Source organism: Marmota flaviventris, chromosome 18 (assembly GCF_047511675.1).
Source record: "Marmota flaviventris isolate mMarFla1 chromosome 18, mMarFla1.hap1, whole genome shotgun sequence".
Lineage (NCBI taxonomy): Eukaryota > Metazoa > Chordata > Mammalia > Rodentia > Sciuridae > Marmota > Marmota flaviventris.
The window spans coordinates 16167165-16190186 of record NC_092515.1 but is presented as its reverse complement, the minus strand read 5'-3'; the positions used below and the strand labels follow the sequence as shown (position 1 = coordinate 16190186).

At 39.0% G+C, this 23022-nt stretch overlaps 1 protein-coding gene across 1 annotated transcript in view; it reads left to right on the top strand.

The window, feature by feature from the left end:
- Positions 1 to 3411, top strand: part of LOC114097362 (zinc finger protein 569) — a 54173-nt gene extending 50762 nt beyond the window's left edge. Inside the window, exon 7 of the mRNA XM_027941254.2 lies at positions 17 to 3411. Within this exon, the coding sequence (XP_027797055.1) occupies positions 17 to 1830 (1814 nt within the window). The 3' untranslated portion in view covers positions 1831 to 3411. The remainder of the gene's footprint in view (positions 1 to 16) is intronic.
- Positions 3412 to 23022: the final 19611 nt, after the last annotated feature.

Here is a 23022-nt window from a genome sequence, read left to right as displayed (position 1 = left end):
TTGCAATCTGTTTTAGGAGAAATATGGGGAACTGATGAGCATCAGAAAACCCAGGACAGACTTTTGAGACAAGTTTTCAAGAACACACTCACTGAAGAAAAAGTCAATGAATATCCTAAGAAATTTGCAAATGCATTTACTCCAGACTCAGATTTTATTCCTACTAGACACAATCTCTATGAATATGACTTGTTTGGAAAGTGTTTAGAACATAATTTTGACTGTCATAATAATATGAAATGCCTTATAAGAAAGGAACATTTTGAATATAATGAAGCTGTGAAATCTTATGACAATAAGTCATCTCTCCTTGTAGTAACCCCCTTTAAGTGTAATCATTGTGGAACAGGCTTTAGTCAAACATTGGACCTCATCAGACACCTAAGAATTCATACTGGAGAGAAATCCTATGAATGTAACAAATGTAGAAAAGTCTTCAGTCACAAGGAAAAACTAACTAAACATCATAAAATTCATAGTAGGGAACAGTGTTTTGAATGTAATGAATGTGGGAAAGTTTTCATTAAAATGTCAAATCTCATTAGACACCAAAGAATTCATACTGGAGAAAAGCCCTATGCATGTAAGGAATGTGGGAAATCCTTCAGCCAGAAATCAAATCTCATTGATCATGAAAAAATTCATACTGGGGAGAAACCTTATGAATGTAATGAGTGTGGAAAAGCCTTCAGCCAGAAGCAAAGCCTCATTGCACATCAGAAGGTTCACACTGGGGAGAAACCTTATGCATGTAATGAATGTGGCAAAGCCTTCCCTCGAATTGCATCCCTTGCTCTTCATATGAGAAGTCATACAGGGGAAAAACCTTATAAGTGTGATAAATGTGGAAAAGCCTTCTCTCAGTTTTCAATGCTTATTATACATGTGAGAATCCATACAGGTGAGAAACCCTATGAATGCAATGAATGTGGAAAAGCCTTTTCTCAGAGTTCAGCCCTTACTGTACATATGAGAAGTCACACAGGTGAGAAACCCTATGAATGTAAGGAATGTAGAAAAGCCTTCAGCCACAAGAAAAACTTCATTACACACCAGAAAATTCACACTAGAGAGAAACCTTATGAATGTAATGAATGTGGGAAAGCTTTTATTCAGATGTCAAATCTTGTCAGACACCAGAGAATTCATACTGGAGAAAAACCCTATATATGTAAGGAATGTGGCAAAGCTTTTAGCCAGAAGTCAAATCTCATTGCTCATGAAAAAATTCATTCTGGAGAGAAACCCTATGAATGTAACGAATGTGGTAAAGCCTTCAGCCAAAAGCAAAACTTTATTACACATCAGAAAGTTCATACTGGAGAGAAACCTTATGACTGTAATAAATGTGGTAAAGCCTTCTCTCAAATTGCATCCCTTACTCTTCATTTGAGAAGTCACACAGGGGAAAAGCCTTATGAATGTGATAAGTGTGGGAAAGCCTTCTCTCAGTGCTCACTGCTTAATTTACACATGAGAAGTCATACTGGTGAGAAGCCCTATGTATGTAATGAATGTGGAAAAGCATTCTCTCAGAGAACATCCCTTATTGTGCATATGAGAGGTCACACAGGTGAGAAACCTTATGAATGTAATAAATGTGGAAAAGCCTTCTCCCAGAGCTCATCCCTTACTATACATATACGAGGTCATACGGGTGAGAAACCCTTTGACTGTAGTAAATGTGGAAAAGCCTTCTCTCAGATCTCATCCCTTACTCTCCATATGAGAAAACATACAGGTGAAAAGCCCTATCACTGCATTGAATGTGGTAAAGCTTTCAGCCAAAAGTCACACCTTGTTAGACACCAGAGAATTCACACTCATTAGGTTCCCTGTGGTATGGGAAAGCCTTCAAAGGAAGGAACACCTCATGGCACATTACATGACTGGTTCTAGAGCAGAGAACTAGGAATGTGGGAAACCCTGATGAAGATGTCATTAATTTATGGAACATTAGAGAATTCTTTCCAAGGTGACCTATTGGAGGAAAAAGCTGACTGTCAAAATCTTCAGCAGACACCTTACTTATTGATAATAATGTTCTCATTTAAATCTGAAAGAAAATATCTGCTTTCAGAATATTAGCATTATAGTTGAGCTCAGCAGTACACTAAGCAAGAAAAAGAAGATGGAGGGGGTAATAAAAACTATAAAATAACATTTTATGTAAGAAATAGTTCAGTAGAAAATGTGTTGATAACAAATATCTAAGAATAACACAATCATGAGTAATGAGACATTTATATCTACAAAGTTATAAACCATGTTGAAGGGGCACAAAATAACACTTGAAAGTGGAGGGAAATGAAATTATGTCTGAAAAGACTTGACATTTGTAAGAATGCAAGTTCTCTCTCAACTCTCTAATGTACTTTCACTCAAAACTTACACCAGTTATATTTTAAAGAATTTCACAAACTGATTTTAAAATTCTATATGGATGGTAAAGGTCCACACTCAGCTGCAACAAACCCAAACATCTAGAAAAGGATACACTCTACTACTATATATCATCATGTGCTTTACTTAAAGCTGTTGTCACTTAAACAGTGTCATTGAAACAAGGATTTATACAGAATTCCAAGAAGATATGGGAATTTTATATATGACAATTCTATTGAAAGAAATCATTGGGGTAAGGATGACCTGTTCATAAATGGAAGATTTGCATGAGCAAGTTAGCTCTCTCCCTTATACCATATACAAAAATAGAACCCAGATGTAAAAAGTAAAACTCTAAAACTATGTTGAATATATTAAAGTAATAGGATTTTTTCAAATCACAAACATGGAATAATCAATTCTCTTGTGTTATACCAGCCCCCAGAGCACCCACAGATGTGTACAAAGGGATTGATCACTGTGTTCACTGCATCATGGCTTGGATTACCCTAAATTGGACTTTAACATATAAATCTCCCTCAAGAGATGGATAGATCAATACAATGTGTTCATTTCTATGATATAATGCTACACAATATTTAGGGAGGAGATACAAAATTCACATATAGTTACATGGATTGATCATAATTTTAATAGTGAGAGAAAAATGCAAACTGCAGCGAAACCTGGTATAACATTTGTATAATTAAACAGTGCAAGGGACAGTACTGTATGTTGATCATGGGTCCATATATGCTATCAGTTGCCTTTTGAGATGTGGAAAGGTTTTCTGGGAGTTGTTACACTGATCTGTAATATTTCTTAATAAAAGAATGAAAGCAAATATAACAGTGGTGACAAATCTGGTCGTCAAAATTAGAAATATGGAGTTTTAAAAATTTCCTTCTTGCCTTTATTTTCCTTTTTAAATAAGGATCAGCTAGGTGGGGGAAACATGGGCCTATAGAAACAATTTTAAAATGGATTTTTATGACTGATCATATACTAACATTTGTAGAAAATTCTCTTTACATAAAACAAGCCTCACTTAAGGTATTGCTTTGTTTACTCTCTTGATGACATTAAATTTGGATGAAAATTATCAGTATAGATAGCATTGGTTTGAGGCTGAGTTTTAAGATTTTAAATAATTTTTAACACAAGTTTTTCCCCAAGTTGAAAGCAGTAAAGCAACAAAAATTATTTAATTTGGGAATAATTGAACTTTCCATCTGGGAGAAGAAGAAAAAAGTTCATCTACATTTGGGATTGTTTTGGAGTGGGGGAAGAGACCATTAGTTAATATTTTAATGTCAGGACATGGGTAGTTACCAGCATCAGAGCAGGAGCAGTTTCAGTATATCTCAACAAAGCTTTCTTCAGTTTCTAGATTCTTAAATGGAGGTTCAGATCAGACAGTTAGAGACCAGTTATACAGGGACAAAATACAAATGCACTCCCAGGCCTTAAGTTATGACCTGACAGCCACTGAAAGATTGTACAGCTGGTGGTGCTTGCCTGTGATCCCAGCAATTCAAGAGGCTAAAGCAGGAGGATCACAAGTTCAAGGCCAGCCTCAGAAATTTAACAAGACCCAGTCTTAAAGCTTGTTTGCTATTAAAAGTTTCATGTGCATGGTGTGGTGGCACACACCTGTAATCCCAGCAACTCAGGAGGCTAAGGCAGGAGGATCACAAGTTCAAAGCCAGCCTCAGCAACTTAGTGAGGCCCTGTCTCAAAATAAAAAAAATAAAAAGGACTGGGGATGTAGCTCAGTGACTAAGTGCCCCTGGGTTCAATCTCCAGTCCAAAAAAGAAAAGAAAAACCAACTTCATGGGTGCCTTACAAACCATCTCTATCAATCAACCTTATCAGTTTCAGAGACCTAGTGCACCATTAGAGCCAGGATGCTCTGGCTGTGACTCTGAGGACAAACAACAAAAGGAATAAAAACTGTTGAGGGGCCATCAAAATGTAAAATTCCCAGGGCCCTTCACTTGTTACTTGCCATGATTTGTTACTTCCATTTCCCACCTATGTGTTCTCTGAACAGCTACAGCAGCTCATTCTTGTCACAAGGCAGAGAGGTTTATACAGGATGCAGCATTGACATAGACACTAACATTTGGCTCCAGGAAAAACAACTGACTTTGCCTTCCTCAGTTAAGGTGCCCTCACAGGAAAAGAAAAACACCTTTGCAGTGTACCTAAAGCCAAGGAACATTCCTAAACTTCAGCCCTCCCTTTCACATGATTAAAACTAACTCTCCCTTTGTACCCAAAGCCAGCCTGACCCTCTGTTGTCAGTACTGGGTCTCCCTCTCAAGTACAGCCCTAATAAAGGGTCTTGCCTGTATGCTCACTTGCCTGACTTACCTTCACTTCTGCCGTCACCAAGTCAAATTCCCATGTCCAGCATCACAGGTACAGATTTTGTTTGTTCCAGGTAAGGGCCCAGTGAATATGCAAAGCTCACTTCCTGTTGGAAGAAGGTTGGGCATTCAACTTGCTTTATCATTCAGTCATCTGGAAGCTAAGATTCTGGGTTTGGTTTTCACATGGCATGGCTCTCCAACTATAGGAGATGAGGTTTCTTTCAGGATAGACAGAAATTTTCACATCATTTTATGATGCACTTTGAGCTAGTCATTTAAAGCCCTGAGGTCAAGGGTTTCTTTCCTCACTTTGTCCAGCCCAGTTAGCAACAACCCCTCAGTTTCATCATACTCATTAGTTGGGCCAAAATATTCAAAGGTATCAAATACATGGTCATTCAGAACCTTGCCTTTTTTCATTACAAATACCCAATGGTGATATGCTTCTTATTTCTTGCTACATCTTGCCATGGACTATCAATGCCCTCGTCATCACTGAAAAGTAGAGTTGCTAGTGCCTTGAAATCATATCAGATTAGATAATCAATTCCAGAGACCCCAGAACCTATTAAAACTCATCTTTCACGGGGCTGGGGCTCAGCGGTAGAGCACTCACCTAGCACATGCGAGATGCTGGGTTTGATCCTCAGCACTACATAAAAAATAGATAAATAAAGATATTTTTTAAAATAATAAAAACCCATCTTTCATATTGCCTTGAAAGCCATTCTTGGTTTCAAAAATCTTCATCAGGTTTTCCCAAAAGAGATTTATATAAGTTTATAATAATACAATATATTAAAATTATATCATGTGTTGTCACACATATATTTAATATATTATTTTAATGTACAATTTTGCATTTTTAAATGAATTTTTTGGTACCAGGGATTGAACCCAGGGTTTCTTAACCACGAAGGCATATCCCAGCCCTTTTTATATTTTGTTTTGAGACAAGGTCTCACTAAGTTGCTGAGACTGGCCTTGAACTTGTGATCCTTTTGCCTCAGTATTCACTGGGATTACAGGCATGTGTCACCACACCAGCCTATATTGATACTTTTTAGAAAATACATATACATACTTCTGAAATTCATTCTAATAGTTACCTGTGCAAGAAGACAGGATAGATGAGGAAAGGAGTGACAAGAGGAAGAGGTTTAAAAACAAGTGTGATTGTAAAAAAATACCATATATGTCTTACTTATATAGAGGCGATCAATGAAAAGGTTTATAATTTACATTACCTATCAAAAGCAATACAATGTCTCTGTTGAGAGAAAACCATTATCCTTTCAAGACCTGGGTAAGCAGAAGTGCTTCAGACCCCCTAACAGCCCAGCACAGCCAGTCAAAAGCCTCCCAGGCATGGAGGCTAACCAGACTATTGCAGGCTGAATGCCAAGGCCTGTGGCATCAAACATTATCACCATACCAAGAAGAGGTGGCCAGTACTGGATATTGGTATGCTGCCAGAGACAGCCTTTCTCTCAGTTTCCCTGAAGGAGGAAGATCAATATCAGTGTGCCTTTACATAGAATGACTTGCAGTTTACTTTTTACTGTCCTCCCATAGGGGCACCGTAACTCCCAGACTTTTGTCAAAGGGTGGGGCTTGATTAAAGCAAGCCCAAGTCTTGTCACAAGTTTTGGTCATACTTTATGAAGATGACTTTTCTTTTCTTTTTTTTTTTTTTTTTTTTTTTTTGGTACTTTATCCCCAAGCTGCATCCCCAGCCCTTCTTTTTACATTTTGCATTTTTAAATGAATTTTGTTGGTACCGGGGATTGAACCTAAGGGAGCTTAACCATGGAGCCACATCCCCAGCCCCTTTTATATTTTGTTTTGAGACAGGGTCTCACTAAGTTGTAGAGATTGGTCTTGAACTTGCAATCCTCTTGCCTCAGCCTCCCAAGTTGCTGAAATTTCTTTGGACCACGAGGAAAGGAAAAACAGAATATTCTAGAGAAAGTTAAACAGAATTTCCTCTTCCTGACTGTACCCAGTAATAAGAAGAAAGCACAACAGCACGTAGGCCTCTTCTGATACTGAGGATAGTGCATGCTCCATCTAGATAGCTTCTGGTGATATTTCAGGGTGACATGAAAGGCAACCATCTTTGAAGCTCAACATCAAGACTGGAAGCCATTCAACAGGCCATGGTGGAGTCACTCACTGCCTTTGAGACTTTGTTGCAGCCTTCTAGCCCAATGGAAATATAGGTGTCCACAACCCTTATGCATTCTGATTGGAATCTGTGGCAGCAGGAAACTGTCAACTGGGGTGTGCAGATTTGGAAAATGCCCATGGCCTGAACCTTCCTAGAAATATGCCCTTTGGGGCTGGGTTTGTGGCTCAGTGGTAGAGAACTTGCCTATCACATGTGAGGCACTGAGTTCAATCCTCAGCACTGCATAAAAATAAACAAAACATTTTATAACTACAAAGTCTTTTTATTTAAAAAGAAATATGGAAGCATCTCACTTGCACCTAGAATCTGATGGAGATGGAATATCTCACCAGAAAAGCATCTTATTTAACTCTGAGACCTGAGCTTCCCATCCTTTCCTGTGTACTTACCAATCCCACTAATAAAACTAGCCATTAGCAGGTTGCTGAGGTACATACCTATAATCCCAGCAACGTGGGAGACAGGGGCAGGGGGATTGTGAGTTCAAAGCCAGCCTCAGCAACTTAGCAAGGCCCTAAGTAACTCAGTGAGATCCTGATTCTAAATAAAATGCCAAAAACCACCAGTCTGGGGATGTGTCTCAGTAGTTAAGCACCCCTGGATTCACTCCCCAGTACCAAAAACGAAAAATCAAGATAGGTCAGGACCCCTAAGCAGGTGGCCAGAAAGCATCTCATAGGAGATGCTCTGGCCTCTCTCATAGCTACCTGGGGGAGATAGAAACAATTTGACCAAGTATGGATGAATTCATGGTCTAGTTTATCAGTGGTTCTGGGCAACTGAAAGGTGATAGATTCTACCACTGCTATCATCTGCCCTTGGGTAGAGGCTACCTCATTCAAAAGTGGATAAGGATACCCCACCCAGGGCACTGAGTTGCTGCAGTGGTGATAACTGAGTTACCCCACCTGATATGTCTTGCTGCATCTCTATTTATTCCTGAACCAATGTAAATGGTCCAGCCATTTGGTCAGGAGACTAGCAACAAAAATATCAGATTATTCAGAAATTTGAATTACTACAATGAAATATGCGATACAAGCTACTTATGAGGTCAAGAGAGGTCTATATGTTCCAGGGGTAGCAAGAACACCTTAGAGAAAGCAGAGAGAGGATGGCCTGGATCCAGCAGTCACATTTGGGGCATTCCCTACAATGATCTAAGCACCTCTCACTAGGTTCCACCTGCTAAGGGTACACTGAACCTCTCAATACCACCAACCTGGGGACCAAGGCTTTACCTATGGACATTGTGGGAATATTCCTTCAAAACAAAGCATCCTGTGTGGGAACAAGGACTGTAGCAACAACTACATGAAGTGAGCAAATCTTTGTCATTTGTGTGGATGCTCACTGAGGAGGGACTTTCAAACATGAATATAAAGGGAGTTTTAAGCTGACAGAGGCTGTGTACCAACTGCAGTGGTCGCCAGCCAGGTGCATCAGTGAACCAGTCATGGAAGTCCACCTCAAATTCAGGAATAGGCCAAACCCAGGGGAGTAATCCTTAAAGATACAGAAGCCAAGGATGTGATTCAATCTTGATTTCTGCCAATAAGTGAGAAAGATACAGGGTCCGAAGCCATACATAAATTATGGGTTTGTTTGAGCCAACATAAGGCAGGGAAGCTGCTTTTCTGCTTTTACTGGGTGAGATTCCCCATTTCAAGAAAGCTCAGAGCATGCTGGCACCCTGCCTTAGCTCACAGCCCTAGGATCAAACAGGCGTCCAGAGATGGGTGTAATCTGCCAAGCACCAAACAAACTGTTTACTTCAAGACCCTTGCCACGCTGAAACCTTTGATGTATTTCCCCTTAAATAAAGGATTGGGGGCTTTGTAGTAATTCAGTTCCAGTTCCTATCAGGGCTGGAAGACCCATCAGATGCCCCCCCTTTTAAATCTAATTTCTGGCTTTGTCTTTATTTCTTACTGATTATTTCAGACTTTTTATTTTCCCAGGTGGCTCATACCTCTGAGCAGGAATCTGTTTTACCGGGTGCTGGTTACCCTGGCATAATACAACATGGAGAATTAGGATACAGCAAGGGCATCAGCCCAACTTGGATCTGGCATTTGATCACACTGGACCTTTAACACCAGTTATGAATTCCTGGTGCCTCACAAGAATTGACATCTACTATGACCTGGAAATTCATGTTTTAGTCTGTTTTGCATTGCTATACTAAAATACCCAACAGGAACAACTTAGAGGAGGAAAAGTTTATTTTGGCTCACAGTCTCAGAAGTCTTAGTCCATAGACAGCTGACTGCATTGGTCTGGGCCCAAGGTGAGGCAGAACATCATAGGGAAAGGGTGTGGCAGAGGAAAGCAGCTCAGGACATGGCAAACAGGAAGCAGAGAGAGCTATACTCATCAAGGACAAAATATAAACCCTGAAGGGATTCTTCCAGTAACCTGCTTCCTCCATACACGTCTACCTGCCTACAATTACCACCCAGTTAACCCATATCAATGTATTAATCCATTGATTAGGTTACACCTTGAGTAATCTATGGTCATTTCATCTCTGAAAATACTTGCAGAGTATTGTCTCTCACACATGAAATATGAGGGAACACCTCATGTCTAAATCATAAAACCATCTGCATATGGTATATGATGCTGGTACCACTGTGTTACCTTAGACAAAATCTCTACCATTTTAACAAACAAGAGATACAACAGTGGGCATAATCCCACACCATGTTCTGGACCTTCCATGCTCCATACCCACAAACTAATGAAACCATTGAACAACAAAATGGAAAACTAAAATAACAGTTAAAGAAGGGGCATCAAGATAGATTGTTAGTAGGATGGCATTCTGGCCTCACTAGAATCATTTGGACACTCAACACTGTACACTAATGAAAGAGAAACAGCACTGCAGTGCATCTTGATAAATATAAGTGTGGAGAAAATGGAGGTCACCTGACTAGGCTATGGCTGAGGCATCCCAATCTTGGTTTACCCAAACATTCTTTTTCTCTTTTCCACTCTGAAACACTCTGCCCAGGGGTGGTTTGTGATCCATTCAGCTGTTATGCCTTACATAGCTCCTCATGCTTCCTCACAGAGTGTTTACCTCCCTTAGAACCCTGAGGGAAAGGGGAAGAAAGCTATAGAATGTCAGAATACCAGAATTACCTCGGTTACATCAGGAGTTCTCAACAGCCCTGTACAGGAGTAGAGGTTGATGGTGCTGTATAACATGCATACTTTTGTACAGGACCTAACCTTATTGCCTGGATTAAGTGATCACAGCAGTTCAAGGGACACAGCAAGGGCAATGGATTCATCTCCATTAGGATACTTTGGACAATTCAAACTTCAACAGGAGTTTCTCTAGCCGTCGAAGTTATCAGGAGTGAGGGCAGAAGCTGGGGAGGAACACTGTCATCTTTTTTCTCCTCTCAAAGACTCCTGATAATACTTGGGTTGACAACAACCTCATCAAAATCAGCACATCCCTACAGATAGTTTAAAACTCTGTGTGGCTTCCTTCCATAGCCTCTGATTCATATATATGAAGATTCCTGAGCCTAGTAAACCCTCCAGAGCTGGGGTTGAGTCTCTCAAACTAAGAAACAGCTTGCATTTTTTTTTGTCTATTTGGAGATGGGATTTTACTGTTTCCCAAATTGAACTCAAAACTGTTGGGCTCAAGCAGTCCTCCTGCCTCCTGGCTCTGGGACCACTGGTGCATGCTGCTGTGCCTGGCTTTGAGGCCATAGAACTTGCCTTAGGATACAAGAGAGGGAGAACACAACTTTGCCTCTTCTGAACAAGGCAAATATACCTCAGAGATGCTCAAGGATTGTGTTTAAGTAAACTTCATAATGCTAATAGCAATGATTTAATGATACTAACAAGTAGGTAAGGACTTTGAAGATCAGATGAGGTAATAATATATACAAACAATTAAAAAATAAAATTAAATTAAAAATAAAGACATAGAAGTGCAATGTTAACTATTTCCTCCTCTTTACAGATGATGGATACTGAGAAAGGTTAAGCTAACTTATCTAAAGTCATATTGTTTGTAGGCAAAGGAACCCAGAATAGAATTCAGGTTTCTCCAATTCCCAAACTAATCTTCTTTCCATAAGAAAACGCGCCTATAGGAGAATATTTGCCTTCTCTTCTAAGTTATATGGAGTCACATTTAAGGATTCTCATTACAAGACCAAGTCTGCAACTCATGAAGACATCTCTGTACTCGGAAACTTCAACATGAGACTCAAAATCCTGTCTTCTCTCCCAGAAGTGAGTTTTCCAGAGATTCTTTAAGGAGAAGAAAGAAGCAGGAATTCACAGCTGTAGACATCTGGGTCCTTAGAAAATGGCTCTGCAAGGCTACTATCATACTCCAACAATAGACACTGATGTTGCTTGTACCAACCTAAAGGCATGGCACTGGAAGGGGCAGGAACACAGAGATGAATGCTCGGAGCTTCCCGAGGAGGCGGATTTTTTAAGGCACTCTACCCTTCTTTGGCAGAGTCCCACTATTTGAGGCAGAGAAAGAAAATGCTCCTAATCACTAACAGCACAGAAGCTCGAGGTTACTAAGGGTTACTCCGGCAGCAGCCACGCAAATGCTCCTTGCCACACGGGCACAGCCGCCCTTGGTCACAGCAGCTCACCAGCCTGACGGCAACGTCACACAGCACGCGATCATCCCGCTTTAGTCACACTCATGGTCACGCACACACTAGGTCCCACGTAGCCCCCCGCGAACAAACGGTTCCGGTCCCACGTGCAGACCTCACAGCACCCCAGGACCGCGCAGAGCCAAGGAAGACGCGCGGCCAAACCAGACCCACACGGACACGGACACTCAGGCGCCCCAACACTCGGGCTCAGACTCTCCCTGGTCCTCACGGCTGGCCCGCGGGGAGCACCCGGACGCCCCATCTGGTGCCCTGCCCGCCCCACCGCACGGGCCAACGTCGCCGGTAACCGCTCCCCCGCCCCGAGACAGCCGCCACATCACGGAGATGATCAGCCGCAGTGGCGTCTGGGAAGCGTAGCTCGGGCCGGGGAGGGCGGGAAACGCTCCGAGCACAGGGTCCTAGGGGACGGCCCCGCCCGGTCCCACTGTCCAGCGGGACGCGCCAAAGCGGCTGCTTTCCCCGAGAGGGGATTTGGGGCGAGGGGAGGAGCGGAGGGCACCCAGTCAGAGGCGGAAAGGAAAAGGCTCCATAGGGTTTCTAAGGACCTGATGTCCACCAGCAAGCTCCAGGGCGCCGTCCTAGGAAGCCCCAGGCTCCTGGAAGAGGAGCCCTGGCGAGGCTTGTCCAAGCGGATCAACAAGCCGAGTCGCCAGTTAACGTTAATTCCCGCCCTTCGTTGCCTTAGGCCCAGGCCCAGACCCTGGAAGGTAACGTCAGGAGGCTTGGTTTTCCCGGGGTCTTTATTTGCCTCAAATCCACGGGAGCAGGACAAAGGGACTCCTGAGAGTTCCGGAAACAATGAAAATGCCTGGCGCCTTGGAGGACACGGAACTCCTGTCTCCAAGGAAGAGAACCTTGAGGGGACGCTAGGTCAGGCGCCCAAGTTGCAGGTACAGTCTTTCACAGGTGTTAGGTCCCTAGGGGAGTTGGCAGAGGAAAGCTTTGGGGGGAACTTACAGCAACAGGGTTCACCAAAATTTACCCGAGGTGCTGCCCAAGAAAAGACAATGGCTTCCTATGGCCAATACCCACCGTAAACTCAACTTTTCTGCAAAAGTCTATTTGGGAGCAGAATGAGCTAAATACCTAGGTGGGTATTTACTTCCAGTGGTATATACTTCCACTGCTCTTTCTGGAAGAATATGTGAAGGGTTTCTGTGCAAATGCCTTTTAAAAAGCTGACCAAGATTCTCCTGGTGGCACTGGAGAGGCTAGCAAAAGAAGTCAAGATTTGGGGAAGTCACAATGCTTCCCAACCATCCTCATAACACAAGTGGAAAATAGTAACATTTGTATGGCACACTGGATTGTATATATTAGGGAGTAAGTTGAGCTGATATAATAAAGATCCCAAAATACAATGGCCTGAATAACATATCTTTATTCCTCCCTCACGTAACGGGTGGGCAGTCCCCAGCTGGTAAGATAGCCTTGCCCTCCTGAATAAATGTTTTTCATCTTTGGGGCAAGAAGGTTCTTAAAATTCTTATATCCAAGCCAACAGGGCAGGGAGGGCAGCAGAAGCAGAAACAATACTTCCTAGAGTTGCAACCCAGAAATAATCATCCTTTTGGCTTCTCTCTCATTGCTAGATAAATTGGACTTCATAAAATTAAAAATGAGCATCAAAGGGCATTATCAAGAAAGTAAAAAGATAACCTACAGAAATGGGAGAAAAAAATCTTAAATCAAGTACAGGATGAGGATCTAGTATCTAATTCATATAAGGATTCTTTATGACTGAACATGGCAAACAGCCAAATTAAAATTTGAGCAAAGAACTGGACTAGACATTTCTCCAAAGAAGATATACAATATCCAACAAGCATATGAAAAGATGTTTAACTTGTTAGTCTTTAGGAAATGCAAATCAAAACCACAGGTATCATTTCACAGATAATAGGATGGCTATGATTTTTAAAAAGGAAAATGAAGTGTTATTGATGTAGAGAATTGGAAATTATCACATCACACAGAGAGCTCTGAGAAACTTCAGGTTTGAACAGAAGGGCCTAGGACCATTGTTGTTTGGGACTCAACCCATATACAAGAGATGAATTCACAATTTTATCTCCCATTAGCAACTAGCTCTCAGACCATTCAATTTCCTGTGCTTGATTTTATCATTAGTAATTTCTGTGTTAACTATTTGTATATGTTACATTCTTTGAAGTAATTCTCACAAAATCTTAAAGGGCTGGAATTATTCTAGTTGTACAGATGACTAAACTGTGCCTGAAAGAAAGAAAATCACTTCAAGTTCTCCTAACCTAACACTACACATAGGTCTTATTCAAAAGCCCATATTTAGGCCAATAATCAAAAAAAAAAAAAAAAAAAAAAAAAGATACTTCCACTGCTATTTCTGGAAGAATATGTGAAGAGTTTCTGTGCAAATGCCTTTTAAAATGCTGACCAAGAAGGTAACTCATCCTTCTTATCACTGAAGTACAGGAAGTCATCTCATGGCTTCAAAGAATTTACTTTTATCCACTATCTAGTCTATTACCCCTTGTATTGAGCTCTGTGAATAAAGAAGAAAATCTTAGTAGATATAGCAAATTGATGTGTAAGTAGCACTAGAAATCAATGAGAAAGCATGTACTTAAAGGGAAGCATTTAGTCCAGCTGTCTCTAAAAAGGGTTAGGTCAAAATGGCAGCAATTTTGTTAAAAATCCCTGCACAGTCCTACCATTCAAATTTAGAAGCTGCTAAAAGGGCCCAGGAGGGCTGGAGATGTAGCTCAGGGGTAGAGTCCTTATCTAGCATACAAAAAGCTATGTGTACCACATGTACACAGTACAGCATAAGGGACCAAGACTTTACAAAAATAATAAACTACACAAAGTTTTGCATTGTTTTCTTTAAAAAAAAGTGATCTGAAATACTTTGAAAAGAAAGAAAATCTTCTGTATGAGGGAGATAGCAAATGTCATGCATGTGAAGAAATGTAGCCTCACTTCCTTGGGGCTCATTTACAGTTACTTGAACCAAACAGTCATTTAAAAATTTTTTAGATGTTGATGGACCTTCATTTTATTCATTTATTTATATGCAGTGCTCAGAATTAATTCCAGCAAGCACTCTGCCACTGAGCTTTAGTCCCAGCCCTAAGCCAGATATTTTACTGAGAGAAAAAAAAATTTCCTATTTTATGGGGAAACTCCTATTTCTAATTTTGTAACTTCTTGTTCTCTCCAAACCTAAATTTTTCGTGAATTTGGATGGGAAACATGAGAATGAATCCAGAAAAACAAATTATTGCCAGAGAGTAAGAATCCATGCCAAGATGTCAAGCACTGCTGAGGAAGGAATCATTTCCCCTCATTGTGGCCCAGAGTGTCTATGTCCTGAAAATTTAGCATCAAAGTATATCCAATTAAATAAAAGTTGTTATGATTGTGAAAGGTCACACATTCATCTGACTCAAAATAAAAATGTTGAGCTGGGGTTATGGCTCAGTGGTAAATCGCTTGCCCAGCATGTGTGAGGCACTGGGTTCGATTATCAGCACTGCATATAAATAAATGAATAAAGTAAAGGTCCATCAACGACTAAAAATGTATTAAAATTAAAATAAAAATGTTAAAATGCAATATTCAAATACCTAGACATAATAAAACCATGAAGTTAGCAGAATATTAAAAATATAGGAGGAAGGTTCCCGCCAGGCGCCAAGCCAGCCCCGGAGGAGGAAGTCTGGCCCCGCCCCGTGTGCTGGTCTGGAGGAAGCCCATCAACCCTTAAAGCCCATCAAAGGGGGTGTGGCTTCCAACACCGTTCTGCGGCTGATCCAGGTACCCGGTTTCCAACTCCCCCACCCTTAGCTGCGATAACTCAAAATATTTCCCACAAGCTTTTGGGGGTTGTAGCTATCAACGCAAAACAACAACTGTTCAGGCACCTGGTTTCTACCTCAGAGACTAGAGTAGGGAAGATACAGGTGGAAGCTCATTTCCTTTCACACTGGCTATACCCACCACCCTGAATACAGAGGCTCAAGCTAGGAATAGACAACGTCACCTACTGGAAGCAAGGAAAACAGAGTTCTGAGAGACTTTTTTTTTCCTCTTTCTTTCTCTCTCTTCCACAACTTCAACATATGTGAAACCAAGAACTGTGCATGAACAACCGAATTACCAAGTAATATAGAGGAAATGCATATACCCCACCTTCCCCCCATTTTTTTTCTTTATTTCTATCTTACTTTCCTTTTCCTTCTCTTATTTCTCTTTTCTTCCTTGTTATTTTTTTTCTCTTCTTTCTCTTTCGTATTCTCTCTATCCCACTTTCAATCTCCTAACTTTTGCTATCTATACGTAGGGTAACCATCTAAATACAGATAGGAGGTTGAATCTATAAATTCTTCCATAAATTACCAGCCTATTGGTTAGAATTCTCCAAAGATGCTAAGTTAGTTTAACCTCATACCCTCACTCCTTTCCCTCTAAGTATAACATCCTTCGTCTGAAATTAAGTTTTCTATAAGCCACCAGATATGGTATGCCTTTTATGAAACTAATGAATATATTCTTAAGTAATAATTAAAACCAATATCTATAGACTTAGAATCTAACTATAAATGTATTAAGAATGAAAATTTGTGCTTAGATAATGTGCTGTTGATATTGGGAACTGTTAATATTGTCTTTCTCTGCAAAAGAGGGATTTTGGAGCTATATAAGAACAATACAAATATATAAGGGGAAAAACATTAACACAACAGTTTCACAAAACTAGAAAGAATCATGAGCAGTATGAAAAGACAAGGAAAGAAAGGACCACAAACAATACAGGTCAATTCAACAATAGACGAGGTAATATCTGCAGCGGATGGAATGTCAGACAAAGAGTTCAGAAAATACATGCTTCAGATGATCTGGAGTTTCAAGGAAGACATTATACAGCAAATTCAGACAATGAAAAATCACTTTGACAATGAACTACATAAACAAATCCAAGAAGCAAAAGATCAACTCTATAGGGAGATAGAGGATATAAAAAACAAACAAACAGAAATCCTGGAAATGCAGGAAACAATAAACCAAATTAAAAACTCAAATGAGAGTATTACCAGCAGAGTAGAACACTTAGAAGATAGAATTTCAGACAACGAAGACAAAGTTTTTCAACTTGAAAAGAACATAGACAGCTCAGCGAGAATGTTAAGAAATCATGAGCAGAACATCCAAGAATTATGGGATAACATCAAGAAACCAAACCTAAGAGTTATTGGGATACAAGAGGGTATAGAGGTCCAAACCAAGGGAATGAGCAATCTATTCAATGAAATAATACTAGAAAACTTCCCAGACTTAAAGAATGAAAAAGAAATCCAAATACCAGAAGCCTACAGGACACCGAATGTACAAAATCATAAGAGATCCACACCAAGACACATAATAATGAAGATGCCCAACATACAGAATAAGGAGAGAATCTTAAAAGCCACAAGAGAGAGGAAGCAGATTACATTTAGGGGTAAACCAATCAGGATAACTGCTGATTTTTCAACACAGACTCTGAAAGCTAGAAGATGCTGAAATAACATATTTCAAACACTGAAAGAAAATGGGTTCCAACCAAGAATCATGTATCCAGCGAAATTAAGCTTCAGGATTGAAGATGAAATAAAAATCTTCCATGATAAACAAAAGTTAAAAGAATTTGCAGCTAGAAAACCAGCTCTTCAAAACATCCTTGGCAAAACATTACAGGAAGAGGAAATGAAAAATAACAAAGAAAACCAACAGCAGGAGGTAGTACAGTAAAGGAAAAACTAAGCATAGAGGAAAAACAAATCATGTTAAACAACTTACATAATCAAATATGGCTGGAAATACAAACCATATCTCAATAGTAACCCTAAATGTTAATGGCTTAAATGCACCAATCAAAAGACATAGGCTAGTAGAATGGATTAAAAAAAAAGATCCAACAATATGCTGCCTAGAGGAGACTCATCTGATAGGAAAAGACATACACGGACTGAAGGTGAAAGGTTGGGAAAAATCATATCACGCATACGGACCACGGAAGCAGGCAGGGGTGTCCATACTTGTATCAAATAAAATAGACTTCAAGCCAAAGTTAATCAAAAGGGATAAACAAGGACACTACATACTGCTCAAGGGAACCATACACCAACAAGACTTGACGATCATTAATGGTGCAGCTACGTTCATCAAACAAACTCTTCTCAAGTTCAAGAGTCAAATAGACCACAACACAATAATCATGGGAGATTTTAACACACCTCTCCCACCACTGGACAGATCTTCTAAACAAAAGTTGAATAAAGAAACCATAGAGCTCAATAATACAATTAATAATTTAGACTTAATTGATATATACAGAATATACCACCCAACATCAAGCGGATACACTTTCTTCTCAGCAGCACATGGATCCTTCTCAAAAATAGACCATATATTATGTCACAGGGCAAATCTTAGCAACTACAAAGGAGTTGAGATACTACCATGCATTTTATCTGATCATAATGGAATGAAATTGGAAACCAATAATAAAATGAGAAAGGAAAAATCCTACATCACATGGAGATTAAACAATATGCTACTAAATGAACAAAGGGTTACAGAAGACATCAAAGAGGAAATTAAAAAATTCTTAGAGGTAAATGAAAACTCAGACACAACATATCGAAATCTCTGGGACACTATGAAAGCAGTACTAAGAGGAAAATTCATTTCATGGAGTTCATTCCTTAAAAGAAGGAAAAGCCAACAAATAAATGACCTCACACTACACCTCGAAGCCTTAGAAAAAGAAGAACAAATCAGCAGCAAATACAGTAGAAGGCAAGAAATAATTAAAATTAGAGCTGAAATCAATGAAATCAAAACAAAAGAAACAATCGAAAAAATTGACAAAACTAAAAGTTGGTTCTTTGAAAAAATAAATAAGATTGATAGACCACTAGCCATGCTAACAAAGAGAAGAAGAGAGAGAACCCAAATTACTAGCTTATGGGATGAAAAAGGCAACATCACAACAGACAATTCAGAAATACAGAAGATAATTAGAAATTATTTTGAAACCCTATACTCTAATAAAATAGAAGATAGTGAAGGCATCGATAAATTCCTTAAGACATATGAACTACCCAGATTGACTCAGGAAGATATAAACAACCTAAATAGACCAATATCAAGTGAGGAAATAGAAGAAGCCATCAAAAGACTACCAACCAAGAAAAGCCCAGGACCAGATGGATATACAGCAGAGTTTTACAAGAACTTTAAAGAAGAACTAATACCAATACTCCACAATCTATTTCAGGAGATAGAAAAAGAGGGAGAACTTCCAAATTCATTCTATGAGGCCAATATCACCCTGATTCCCAAACCAGATAAAGACACCTCAAAAAAAGAAAACTACAGACCAATATCCCTAATGAATTTAGATGCAAAAATCCTCAATAAAATTCTGACAAATCGGATACAAAAATATATCAAAAAGATCGTGCACCATGATCAAGTAGGATTCATCCCTGGGATGCAAGGCTGGTTCAATATACAGAAATCAATAAACGTTATTCACCACATCAATAGACTTAAAGATAAGAACCATATGATCATCTCGATAGATGCAGAAAAAGCATTCAACAAAGTACAGCATCCCTTTATGTTCAAAACACCAGAAAAACTAGGGATAACAGGAACTTACCTCAACATTGTAAAAGCTATATATGCTAAGCCTCAGGCTAGCATCATTCTAAATGGAGAAAAACTGAAGGCATTCCCTCTAAAATCTGGAACAAAGACAGGGATGCCCTCTCTCACCACTTCTATTCAATATAGTTCTCGAAATACTGGCCAGAGCAATTAGACAGACAAAAGAAATTAAAGGCATTAAGATAGGAAAAGAAGAACTTAAATTATCACTATTTGCAGATGATATGATCCTATACCTAGAAGACACAAAAAGGTCTACAAAGAAACTACTAGAGATAATAAATGAATTCGCAAAGTGGCAGGATATAAAATCAACACGCATAAATCAAAGGCATTCCTGTATATCAACGACAAATCTTCTGAACTGGAAATGAGGAAAACCACCCCATTCACAATATCCAAAAAAAAATAAAATAAAATACTTGGGAATCAACCTAACAAAAGAGGTGAAAGATTTATACAATGAAAACTACAGAACCCTAAAGAGAGAAATAGAAGAAGATCTTAGAAGATGGAAAAATATACCCTGTTCATGGATAGGCAGAACTAACATCATCAAAATGGCAATATTACCAAAAGTACTCTACAGGTTCAATGCAATGCCAATCAAAATCCCAACGGCATTTCTTGTAGAAATAGATAAAGCAATCATGAAATTCATATGGAAGAATAAAAGACCTAGAATAGCAAAAGCAATTCTAAGCAGGAAGTGTGATTCAGGAGGTATAGCAATACCAGATTTCAAACTGTACTACAGAGCAATAGTAACAAAAACAGCATGGTACTGGTACCAAAACAGGCAGGTAGACCAATGGTATAGAATAGAGGACACAGAAACCAATCCACAAAATTACAACTATCTCATATTTGATAAAGGGGCTAAAAGCATGCAATGGAGGAAGGATAGCATCTTCAACAAATGGTGCTGGGAAAACTGGAAATCCATATGCAACAAAATGAAACTGAATCCCTTTCTCTCACCATGCACAAAAGTTAACTCAAAATGAATCAAGGAGCTTGATATCAAATCAGAGACTCTGCGTCAGATAGAAGAAAAAGTTGGCTCCGATCTACATATTGTGGGGTCGGGCTCCAAATTCCTTAATAGGACACCCACAGCACAGGAGTTAAAAACAAGAATCAACAAATGGGACTTACTCAAACTAAAAAGTTTTTTCTCAGCAAGAGAAACAATAAGAGAGGTAAATAGGGAGCCGACATCCTGGGAACAAATCTTTACTCCTCACACTTCAGATAGAGCCCTAATATCCAGAGTATACAAAGAACTCAAAAAATTAAGCAATAAGAAAACAAATAACCCAATCAACAAAATGGGCCAAGGACCTGAACAGACACTTCTCAGAGGAGGATATACAATCAATCAACAAGTACATGAAAAAATGCTCACCATCTCTAGCAGTCAGAGAAATGCAAATGAAAACCACCCTAAGATACCATCTCACTCCAGTAAGATTGGCAACCATTATGAAGTCAAACAACAACAAATGCTGGTGAGGATGTGGGGAAAAGGGTACACTTGTACATTGCTGGTGGGACTGCAAATTGGTGCGGCCAATTTGGAAAGCAGTATGGAGATTCCTTGGAAAGCTGGGAATGGAACCACCATTTGACCCAGCTATTGCCCTTCTCGGACTATTCCCTGAAGTCCTTAAAAGAGCGTACTATAGGGATACTGCTACATCGATGTTCATAGCAGCACAATTCACAATAGCTAGACTGTGGATCCAACTTAGATGCCCTTCAATAGATGAATGGATTCAAAAAATGTGGCATTTATACACAATGGAGTATTACACAGCACTAAAAAAATGACAAAATCATGGAATTTGCAGGGAAATGGATGGCATTAGAGCAGATTATGCTAAGTGAAGCTAGCCAATCCCTAAAAAACAAATGTCAAATGTCTTCTTTGATATAAGGAGAGCAACTAAAAACAGAGCAGGGAGGAAGAGCATGAGAAAAAGATTAACATTAAACAGGGACGAGAGGTGGGAGGGAAAGGGAGAGAGAAGGGAAATTGCATGGAAATGGAAGGTGACCCTCATTGTTATACAAAATTACATATAAGAGGATGTGAGGGGAAAGGGGAAAAAATATCAAGGGAGAGAAATGAATTACAGTACAAGGGGTAGAGATAGAAGATGGGAGGGGAGGGGAGGGGAGGGGGGATAGTAGAGGATAGGAAAGATAGCAGAATACAACAGTCACTAGTATGGCAATATGTAAAAATGTGGATGTGTAACCGATGTGATTCTGCAATCTGTATATGGGGTAAAAATGGGAGTTCATAACCCACTGGAATCAAATGTATGAAATATGATATGTCAAGAGCTTTGTAATGTTTTGAACAACCAATAAAAAAAGAAAGATGAAATGAAATAAAATAAAATAAAAATATAAAAATATATCTGTATATAAACACCAATATGAATTTCCTTTAAATTAATTTTATAAGGTATATAAATATGTCTACATATGTGTCTGTATACATAGTGTGGACAGATGGGTCTATTATTTGTCTCAGGTCTTAACTCCAAAGTCAACTTCATATAACACATAAACACAAATTTCAGAGGATCCTAATAACAATCAGATACTAATAAAGCATAATTTCCACTGATGCCAAAAGATGAAGTTAATGTATCAACATGAGATAATAAGAAGAATAGTTGCAGATAAACAAAATTTAGTACCTCATGATGAAGAGAAACTTCTGATTACAACATACAAACCTATGCTAAAAACGCAAGTAAAAAAAATTTTTTTAGCTGCATTATAAGTGAAGTTCAGCTGTAAAAACAAAGGGTTAACCAGAGGCTTGGGTTTATGTCACCTTTGAGTAAGAAATCAGCTGCCACACTTAGACCAAAAATCAGTGAATAATTCAGATTCTTCACTGGTCTGAGTCATTATTCTTTTTTCTTAAAGCCTGATAATATTATTGTACACCTTGGGAAATTTTCCAAAATAAGTTACTATTCAGTACTTAAAAATTATTAAGTATTCAAAAAATAAGTATTCCTGTACCTTAGGAAATAGAAAATAGAGAAATGACATGAATTAAACATAAGATATTAATCCATTTTAGGTTACATATAAGTTGGGCAATGCTTAATAATCATACTTGTTTCTGTTTAAGGTCTGAATTACTAAATCATACTAAATCTGTAGTTTATGTTGTATAAAGTGAAATTATCAGTATTTAAGAAAATTAATTTTCTAAATTTGGAATATGTATAAATTGACTGTTAAATTATGAAAATAGTAATCAGTTTCACTCCATGCCATGCACATATATAAATCCTCCATTCTTGCTTGATGTCTGTTCTAATCTTTTTTTATAAATAAATATTCTTTTACAGATTCTAAGTGGTTCCAGCTGCTCAAAATAACTAAGTTCCCATTTCACCAAAGTTTGTTTCCCTATATACATTACGATATAACATGAGGACTGGGGTTGTAGCTCAGTGGAAATGAGCTTGCCTAGCATGTGTGAGGCACTGGCTTTGATTTTCAGTACAACATATAAATAAGTAAAAGCCCATCAAAAACTAAAAAATATTTTTTTAAAAAGATATAACATGAATACATTATCTCATATACTCATCCTCCCCAACACTCTGAAGAATAGTAATGATTTGTTGTCTAAAAGTTTTAGGCATCAAATGTTTA